The sequence below is a fragment of the Panicum virgatum genome, chromosome 8K (genome assembly GCF_016808335.1).
Source record: "Panicum virgatum strain AP13 chromosome 8K, P.virgatum_v5, whole genome shotgun sequence".
Lineage (NCBI taxonomy): Eukaryota > Viridiplantae > Streptophyta > Magnoliopsida > Poales > Poaceae > Panicum > Panicum virgatum.
In genome coordinates this window covers 43,466,209-43,475,799 of record NC_053143.1, presented here as the reverse complement: position 1 = coordinate 43,475,799, position 9,591 = coordinate 43,466,209, and the positions used below count along the sequence as shown (strand labels likewise).

At 42.6% G+C, this 9,591-nt stretch overlaps 2 protein-coding genes across 3 annotated transcripts; one reads left to right on the top strand and one right to left on the bottom strand.

Annotated features, from left to right (window-relative positions):
• The first annotated feature begins 266 nt into the window (after positions 1-266).
• Positions 267-4,456, top strand: LOC120644792 (CDK5RAP1-like protein). Its single transcript, XM_039921503.1, has 3 exons — positions 267-590; positions 1,722-2,776; positions 3,635-4,456. Exons 1-3 carry the CDS (start codon positions 352-354, stop codon positions 4,135-4,137), a joined length of 1,797 nt encoding a protein of 598 aa, XP_039777437.1. The 5' UTR covers positions 267-351; the 3' UTR covers positions 4,138-4,456.
• LOC120644791 (GTPase HflX-like) lies at positions 4,434-9,525 on the bottom strand. 2 transcript variants are annotated; one of them, XM_039921502.1, is made up of 13 exons: positions 9,070-9,525; positions 8,652-8,794; positions 8,283-8,399; positions 7,579-7,693; positions 7,311-7,448; positions 6,969-7,064; positions 6,770-6,883; positions 6,495-6,563; positions 6,284-6,354; positions 6,109-6,202; positions 5,483-5,608; positions 5,281-5,370; positions 4,434-4,901 (listed from the first exon to the last, which is right to left on the bottom strand). In XM_039921502.1, the coding sequence occupies exons 1-13, from the start codon at positions 9,475-9,477 to the stop codon at positions 4,803-4,805; spliced, it is 1,680 nt and encodes a 559-aa protein (XP_039777436.1). In that variant the 5' UTR covers positions 9,478-9,525; the 3' UTR covers positions 4,434-4,802. The 2 variants fall into 2 exon arrangements, with proteins under 2 accessions (XP_039777436.1, XP_039777435.1); XM_039921501.1 differs by having other exon boundaries at positions 4,446-4,901; positions 5,453-5,608.
• Positions 9,526-9,591: the final 66 nt, after the last annotated feature.

Below are 9,591 nucleotides of genomic sequence, written 5' to 3'. Positions count from 1 at the left end.
TGTGGAATACATGATTAGTTTTAATCTCGATGGATTCATAAAATAAAAGCCAAAATGTTCTTTCTATTGATACACAGCACTCCCCCAAAAAATTGGCATAGCTGTGATGACAATTTCATAGTAGTTTGAAATCCGGAGAGATGGCATGCACGAAGATTTGACTGAAAAATGTGTCCCCAATTCCTCATGAATGGAGTCCTGAACAGCGACTCTCGTGGCCGCTCATCACCGATCAGACGGACGCCGTTCGCCCAGATGGTTATCCTCGCGGAGCCGCCGCCTGCTCTCGTCTCCTCTTGAGCTTTTTCGCTCTGTGGCCTCTCCACACCACCCCCACCTCACCCGAACGCGATGGCGGCGCCGCTCGCCCCCCTCACCGCCGCCGCCGCGCTCCGCCTGGGCAGCCGCGGCCTCCGCCACCGCCACCGGGTCCTCGCGTCGCTCCGTCCCTACTCTTCCGCTCCCCCAGCTCATCCTTCCGCCGTCCCCGCCGCTGCACGCCGGCTCCCGAGGACCCCGCCGCCTCCTCGCCGCCTCGCCCGCACGCTCGCCGCCTCCGCGGCCACGGCCGTCTCCGAGCCCCAGACGGAGTAAGTCTCTGCTGCGCTTACATTCCCCGTCCTCCCCCACCTTCCGTCCTGCTCGCCGCAGGGAAATTGTAGTCTGAAAAAAAAAATCTGATCTTTTGCTAGTGGTGCGTTGCAATGCGATACCCTGAATCATGCTACTTGGTGTTCGTGCGAGTGCTGGTGCGTGTTAGTGGGAATAGAGCCGCGGTGATGCCATTTTGTGTCTCAAATTTATGCAAGTTGGGTTTGGGCCCAAGGAGGAAAAGACGAAAAGTAAATAGAGAAGAAAATACATGGCTGTTTCTTGGAGGCTAGAGAGGGAGATTGTATCATTGTATGATGCACTGTGGATATCTAATATTGCTTGCATGTTCTCAAGTTCTGTCTGCCTGTGGAGTGGGACTAGTTCTCGAGTAGGCTGGTGGTGGAGCTGGAATGGGTGATTGCGTACATTGCAGTTGGTAGCGTAAGACTGGGGGTTACTGGGTGAATTACTATGGGATGTGAAGAATTGATAGGTGGCATGCGTATTTTTTGGCTATATAACTCTATGGATGCCAAGCTTGCGATAGGTCTGTTGTGGAGTTTGAAGCTTGCTAGCAGCCTGATCAGACCCAATATGTTTTGTTCGTGAAGGATGTGACATGTGAGGACCATGCACTTCTGTTTTGAAAAAGGTTGTACAAAAGATGTTGTAGATCAATGGGGAAACCATGCACTGAAGCTAGTAAAACTGTAAAGCAAACCAGCATTGATTTGTTTTGCATAAAATGAATGATGTTGTTTATGTTGATTTTTTGCACAAGTGGTGCCTAAGGATGGATATAGTATGGTTCTTTAGCTTGGTGTTGCTTCAATGACTATTGAATTTTCCTTTGGTGCTTAAGAAGGTTGCAACGGTACTAATTAGTACTTGGCAGTTGGCTGTATCTATGCATCAATTCCAAGTTATTCAATTTTCTGGAGCCGTAGATAGTTCTGTTTCTTAAGCTACTGAATTTGAAACAGTTGAAAACTTTGTTTTGTTTTCAGAACTTGTTTCGTTGTTCCAATGTACCATACACAATTGGTGCTTTTCATTCTGATTTCCGGTTGCCTGGAGTAATTGGTACTAACATAAAAAACACATGCCTTTTCTTGTGCTTTGTCTAGTTTAGTGTCTGGTCCAACAACGTCAAGCAAGGGAAGGATCTACCACGAGACATATGGGTGTCAAATGAATATAAATGACATGGAGATTGTGCTTTCTATCATGAAACAAGAAGGTTATGATGAAATTGTGCCGGATCCTGAGAGTGCAGAGATAATATTTATCAACACATGTGCAATCCGTGACAATGCAGAGCAGAAAGTCTGGCAGAGGCTCAACTACTTTTGGTTTCTCAAAAGGGAATGGAAATCTAATGTCGCTGAAGGGAGATCAAAATCACTCCGGCCTCCAAAGGTTGCTGTCCTTGGGTGCATGGCCGAGCGGCTGAAGGAGAAAATACTTGACTCTGATAAGATGGTTGATGTTGTTTGTGGACCTGATGCATATAGGGATTTGCCTAGGCTGCTCCAGGAAGTCGATTATGGGCATAAGGGTATGAACACGCTTCTCTCACTTGAGGAGACTTATGCTGATATCACCCCAGTAAGGATCTCTGACAATTCAGTTACAGCATTTGTGTCGATTATGAGAGGTTGCAATAACATGTGCTCATTCTGCATAGTCCCCTTCACTAGAGGTAGGGAAAGGTCTCGTCCAGTGTCCTCTATTGTCCGAGAGGTTGGTGAGCTGTGGAAAGCGGGTGTGAAGGAGGTGATGCTTCTTGGTCAGAATGTAAACAGTTACAATGACACTTCTGAAGTAGAAGATTTGGAGCCTGGAAAAAACTGGCAACTTAGTGAAGGATTTTCTAGCATGTGCAAGGTTAAAAATATGGGACTGCGTTTCGCTGACCTCCTCGATCGGTTATCTGTAGAATACCCAGAGATGCGGTTCAGGTTCACCTCACCACACCCAAAGGATTTCCCAGATGAGCTACTGTATTTGATGCGGGATAGGTATAACATATGCAATCTTATTCACTTGCCAGCACAATCAGGCAGTACAGAAGTGTTGGAACGAATGCGGAGGGGTTATACTCGAGAAGCATACTTAGAGCTTGTGCACAAAATTCGTAATGTCATTCCTGATGTTGGGCTAAGCAGTGATTTCATAACTGGTAAGTTATCTTTTATTATCCCATAATCTGCATTGGCTTGGCTATGCAGATTAACTATGTGCTTCCTGATTTTCTGTAGTCATGGTCTTCTGAACAAATTACTCTCAACTTGGATATTGTATTTTTCTACAACTGACTCAAAAGGAATGAGAATAGGCTCTATCAACTATAGAATGGCTCATGTCGTAAGGAGTTAGAACCAAATGCAGTCACTAATAACCAGCAAGACAAACCAGATAAAATTGGCATGCTGCATTGAGGCTGACTCTTGGTCAAATGTTAAGTCCCTATTGCTTCTTAATTTTTTATTCGTTAAAGTTTCAGATGTTTATAATATATATTATGCTTTATTTACAATCTAGAGTACCATACACTCTGAATCATACAGACCATGCCCCATGTTTGCCTTATCTGAATCCAAATCCTCTCTTTATTCCTCTTGCTTTTCCTTAAAACTTTGTAGTTTGAGTGGAATACCTTATTGAAATATGAAAACAAAATTAGTTTGATATTTATTTAGTTGTGTGTATTGATAAGCTGGAAATACAGCAACAATTTACAGCTAATTAGCTTTTTTTTTAAAAGAGCTAATAACTTGAGATGTTTCAGCTTTATATCATGATGCTACAAAGTTGCTCAAATGAGGTTGAGATTGCTCGATTGATAAGTAATATCAGTAGCACTAGCATTTGGCGTTATTTATGCCACCAGTAATATCCTGCATTTCATGCGTGATTCATGGTGGCATGCAATTTTGTTAGTTTCATCATCTTTGAGCCAACCTGAAGATTCTTTCGTAACACACTTAATTAGATTACTCTGTTTTAATTCTGGAAGTACGTCCGTGACATATTGCAGGTTTTTGTGGAGAAACAGAAGATGACCATGCTGAGACCCTCAGTCTTGTAAGGGCTGTTGGATATGATATGGCCTACATGTTTGCATATAGCATGAGAGAAAAGACTCATGCTCACAGGAATTATGAGGATGATGTTCCCGAAGATGTCAAGCAGAGGAGACTCACGGAACTGATCAATGCCTTTCGTGAGACCACAAAGAAGAATTATGACTCTCAAATTGGTACAGTGCAGCTTGTTCTTGTCGAGGGACCCAACAAGCGTGCTCCCAAAACTGAGCTGATAGGCAAGACTGATAGGGGGCATAAGGTATCATTTGCCAGTGTCCCTATACCACACACATTTGAAGGTGTTGAGGCGCGGAAGCCAGTGGTTGGTGACTTTGTTGAGGTGAAAATTCTCAGGTCATCTACAGCAACATTATTTGGGGAACCAATTGCACGCACAAGCTTGAGCGTGTTCCACAAAAGTGCTGCATCTGAAGTGCAGGCTGTTGCTGCATAAGTAGTGGTTAAATTTGTAGCAGTTCTGGACTAAATGCGTAGTGATATTTCAAATGACTTAAATTTTGATGTAGAGAAGTTTAACTTGGTACACACATCTTGGCCTTATGGTAAATTGTTGGTTGTTTAGTTTTGATATGGCAGCATGGTGCTATGCTTTTAGTGGGTGGAGTCAAGAATTTTCTGCATAAAGCCTGCTGGTCTTGTGGATTACAATGTTTTTGAAGGTTGTATCGCGATGTAAAGATCAAACAATATTGACAAAGTTCTTGCTTGTACTATACACTTAGCTTGAAATGGTTTTTCAATGAGAATAATAAGCTACATTGAATATATCTGCAAATCTGTGACCGGAGGGTCCACAGTTTCTGTTCTATTTTCGTTGGATGCAAGCAGATATTACAGTTACATGGGTTCGTAGAGTGAATGATTCTCAGAATGGGAAAAGAATAAAATTCAGCTGACAATATTTACAATTCTGTTGTGGCTATATACAGCTCTCTAATTCAGTGCACATGTGTTGATGCCCTCCACAGATCAAAAAGAAACGGTAAAGGCAATCTATGACTAAATTTTCTACAACAAGGACATTCTTTTTGCGAATCTACAAGATGAGCTAATTATGTGAGTGCCATTGGCATCAAGAACTGCTGGATGACATGCACATCATACGCCAGCCACCACCTGCTGCCGTAGAGGTGTGAGAAGCCTTGCGAGAGGTAGAGGCACATGAGCTTTTACAAATGTCCCATTTTCCTTGTACTCCTGCAGTAAATATTGCGAGCAAAGTCATCATTAGCTCCTAATAAGAACACAAAACACAAGATCTTGTTTAACAGAAACGAAAACATCTCAAGAAATTACTATAAAATAAGTATATGTCCAGATAATATCTTTATTGGCAGGCATGCAGTAAGTTTTGTAATTATGCTAGAAAAAATTTATAGCAAGTAATAACTAATGCTCTGCTTTCGCAATAGATGCTGAATTATCTATTTTGCAACAAATGACAGAATTAACTTAAGATATATTTAGCTTAGAACAAATGAAAATATAGAGGTATAAAATTTCGCCATAAGAAAATAATGTTCTCAAAGTAACCAATACCAAAGAAATTGCATCTTTTATTAAACAGAACACTCACCATTTTCTCAACCATTCCAACCTTATGTATGTCATTTAGTAGATCTCCTTTGTCATATGGGACAAAAGCTTCTATTGGCACCATCGAGTCCTATAGAAGACAAATACACATGATTTGTTCCATATAAGTTAAGACTGCCAGATAACAAAAGAGACATGTTTGAGAAACAAACCATTTTCCTAAAAAGGGGCAAAACACATACTTTCAGCTTGGCTTGGATGGCGTTGCAGAATTCTTCCAGACCATCACCATTCATTGCTGATATGCAGATTATCCCTTGTTTCTCTGCTTCCTCTTTCACTCTGAATGGTTCATCAGTATTGTCAATCTGCATGACATACAACTTGCACTCAGGTCCAAAGAAGAAATTATTGTAATCAAGGAAGCACTTGAAGAAATTATTGTATTCATGAAATCTCTTGCTTCAGCTATTATCCCAAATTCCTAACTATGCTTGTGATTGAATGCGGAAATTGGACAGAGAAAAAATGAGCCAATGCCAATCAAAAGCTCCACAGGCAAGAACACCATTTATATCATTATTAGGGATTTACTACTCCAATAGATTCAAGGAAAAAATAGAACCTATTTATAGTGAATGGTAGATAGAACAGAAATGAAAATCAATTCAAATTCAGCAGCAACTTTTGTTCAAGGAGCTTCCATGTTTAATTTCACCATAAGAATAGCAGTATAGCACTAAAGTCAAATTAGGCGCACAAAGACTCTTATCATCAGGATCTCGTCTATACTCTCTACAATATATGAAATTAACTAGAAATGTTGAATAGGTTATTAGAACAATGTTGAATATTTGAACAGACAAACCTTGTTCCACACGACCAATTTGGGGATTGACTCTACATCCAACTCCTTCAATACTCTGTCAACAGCATCTATCTGCTGTTGGGCTAATGGATGGCTGGAACACACAATACACTATGAGACAGTGCACATGAATTCACAACAAACAGACATTCCCTATTGTTAGTTACATATATACCTGATGTCAACAAGATGAACTATAACTGCTGATTCTGATATCTCCTCCAATGTTGCCCTAAATGCTGCTACCTGGACAAGTACCGATAATTCATATATTAAAAGTTGACATCATAAAGGTAGGGCGAATTCATTGTATCTAGCAGACTAGCAGTTTCAATCTACAGGAGTATAACATCCAAACAAGAGGAATATGCTTTGTGGATATATACCAACATAGTGGGTAACTTCTGAATGAATCCGACCGTATCAGTTAGAAGGAACTCAGTCCCATTCTTCATCTGCATAGTAATGCAAAATTACTTCCAGTCATGGTCATATGTACAGATAATAATGAATCATTATAACAAAATTTATCCTTCTCAAAGGCATATAAATGACAATCATAATGGTAGAATTAATCCAGTCCAGCTTACATAACTCTGGTGGAACAGTTTTCTCTCATTTTTCATTTTTTATGGGACAAGAGTGTTTTCTCGTAACATACCAAAACCCTCCTTGTTGTTGGGTCTAACGTGGCAAATAACTTGTCCTCTGCAAGTACATCGGCTCCAGTTAAGCAGTTCAGGAGTGTACTTTTCCCAGCATTTGTATACCCTACCTGAAAATTTTGGGCCTGAATACATTCATAGCTTCGAGAGAATAGGAAAATTTTGATTACTTTAATGAATTTTGCATGGTTATACCAGAGAAACAACAGGAATAGGAACTGATTGGCGACGGTTGCGATACAGCTTTCGGTGTTTTCGAACAGATTCCAATTCTTTCCTCAATGCACCTATCTGTCAATGACATATGGGTTCATTGAAAGATAATCAGTACAAGTTCAGCAATGCACAATATGGCAACAAAAATATAAAAGTCCTATAAATGCATTATTGGACAGAGTTTATCATATAACTAGGAAAATGTCTACAAGCCATCTACTTTTTTTTTTCCACACATAGGATTAGAGTATCCTGTCAATGATCCATGTATATGCAGCAAATGACAGTCCTGTATGAATTTATTTGAGCACAAAATATTACTTGAGTTCTCAAAATGCGCTTGTCGACTTCAATTTGCTTCTCTCCCATACCCTTAACTTGACCTCCAGCCTGCCGTTCAAGGTGACTCCACATCTTTGTCAGCCTAGGAAGTTGATATTCCATCTGTGCCAAGGTGACCTAAAAAAAAAGGAGATATGACATAGAGTAACTCATGCAGACAACAATTATGTTCATTCTACATAAAACTGCAAACTTCATGTCCGCAAGGTACTACTGTTAGTAAAGCTAGCGTGTATGTGATCTTTACCTGTAAAGCAGCTTCATGTGTTGCTGCCCTTTGATTAAAAATATCCAGAATAAGAGCAGTTCGGTCACAGACACGGACACTCCCACCAAATGATTTCTCCAAGTTACGTAGTTGTCTGAAATCAGTATTGGGAATATGAGATATAAGAGCAGGGATGAAACTACTTGGCCAAGCTAAGGTGGTTACTAGTTTCATAAAATATGATTAGGGAGCAGTTGAAGACATAATATGATCAACACATGAACATGGTGTCAAAATCATATGATAACTTCTTCAAATATCTCCTGGTTAAGTATAAGCAAAAAATGGAAATTTGACTGTACTAACATCCAGACTCCAGAGTAGTATATAGGACCATAATTATGACCTAGTATATGGGTATGTGGTCCACGGGTTTGACAAATAACACAGTTTTCCAATAGAGGAAGTTTTATCAGTTTCAAGATTCTTACATCCAATTGATAAAAATAATAGCATAGTTATGGGCAACAGTTTCAGCCTTTCAGGTATCTATGTACTAATGATAAACAAGCACTATGGATAACCAATATTTTGATCCTAATAATAATAAGCAACATAAAGTAAAGATCATACAGCTGTTTTTTTTTTTCTCGAACACAACTGGGTTATTTTGCCGGTCTGAGACATGAGGAACAAGGTAAACTGATTGAACCTCATAGCAGAGTAACGATTGAGAGTCTTACCCAGGGGACAGCTCATCATCGAAAATTACAGTCTCAACGTCAAGGGCGTGAATGGCACTCCTGATTTCAGAAACCTTGCCTGAACCAATGTAAGTCCTTGGGTTTGGGGTAGAAAGCCTAATGGAAAATAGAAAGCATAAGGGAGTTTGGAATACATTGGTCTCAGAAGTTCACACTGAGTTTGGAATAAAAAGGCAAGGCATTAGGCATGCGGTTTGTATATGCCATTCCACTTGCAACATCAGATTGAGCAGGCATATTAGTTTTCCCAAAGCTAGCCGTGTTTATCTATCATGAGGGCATATAAACCATATTGCCAGTGGAGCACAAGGCAGGCTCAATAGATGATCTTGGCAGAGAGAAGCTTACTTCTGATAGGTAGAGCCGACGACCACGAGCCCTGCAGTATCAGCCAGTTGCTCCAGCTCCTTAAGAGACTCCTCTATTCCGAAGAGGTTCCCTCCTTTCTGTTTGAACTCGACACCAACCAGATAAGCCTTCTCTTGAAATATCTGCAGGCAGCCAGGCACGCAGGTTCAGAAATCAGACACGCTGAAATTGCCAGGCAGCACAAATTCACAGCTCCAATGTTCAGAGCACTGCCCAAAATATCTACTTTGCGGAATCAAGGACTAAACGGGAAAAACAATCACAAGTTGTCTCCGGTGAACTTGATTGATGTCGTCAGATTATCAGATTTCGCACACGCGGCAGAGTTAGGAGAAAAACAGCTCAATCAGGCCGTCCAGACCACAAACCAAGCAGCAGATGCTACACGAGCCGCTACCTCTTTGCCGTTGATGAGCTTGAACCTGTCTTGCCCCGCGGCGGACTCCTCCTCCTCCTGCCTCTGCCGCCTGCTCTTCACGAACGCCTTCGCCGGCGGCCGCTCCTCCTCCTCCACCACCGCCTGCCCTCCCACTTCACCGCCCTCTGCGTCCCCGAACCCACCTCCTACATCGACGCCCGCCTCCTCCCCTTCGGTCTCCTCCGCATCCCGAGCCGCCGCGGCCTCGAGCAGCCGCTCGTCGAGCGCCCGGGCCGGCCCGCGGCGGCGAGCCGGGGAGGAGCGGAGGAGGGGGCCAGGGCTCCGCCGGCAGCGCGCGCCCGGTGCGCACGCGGAGGCCGGCGCGGAGGTGGAACGGGGGGTTGGGGAGGCGGCGGCGCCGGCGAAGAGGCACGCGGCGGCGCTCATGGCGCGGCGGTGGGAGAGCGAGCGGGGCGAGGCTTTCTGGGTGGTGGTTCCGTGAGCGCCAACGGCCGAGTGGATAGGCGGGTGATGACGTGGCGTGGTCAACGCCGTTGACGA

Excerpts from the sequence above, each read along its gene's own strand:
- LOC120644792 (XM_039921503.1), top strand. The coding sequence starts at position 352 with ATGGCGGCGCCGCTCGCCCCCCTCACCGCCGCCGCCGCGCTCCGCCTG. Across the intron at positions 591-1,721 it reads GTCTCCGAGCCCCAGACGGA|TTTAGTGTCTGGTCCAACAA; the intron begins GTAAGTCTCTGC and ends TGCTTTGTCTAG. Across the intron at positions 2,777-3,634 it reads AAGCAGTGATTTCATAACTG|GTTTTTGTGGAGAAACAGAA; the intron begins GTAAGTTATCTT and ends GACATATTGCAG.
- LOC120644791 (XM_039921501.1), bottom strand. The coding sequence starts at position 9,477 with ATGAGCGCCGCCGCGTGCCTCTTCGCCGGCGCCGCCGCCTCCCCAACC. Across the intron at positions 6,203-6,283 it reads GTTCATCTTGTTGACATCAG|CCATCCATTAGCCCAACAGC; the intron begins GTATATATGTAA and ends TGTGTGTTCCAG. Across the intron at positions 4,902-5,280 it reads TTGGAATGGTTGAGAAAATG|GAGTACAAGGAAAATGGGAC; the intron begins GTGAGTGTTCTG and ends TATTTACTGCAG.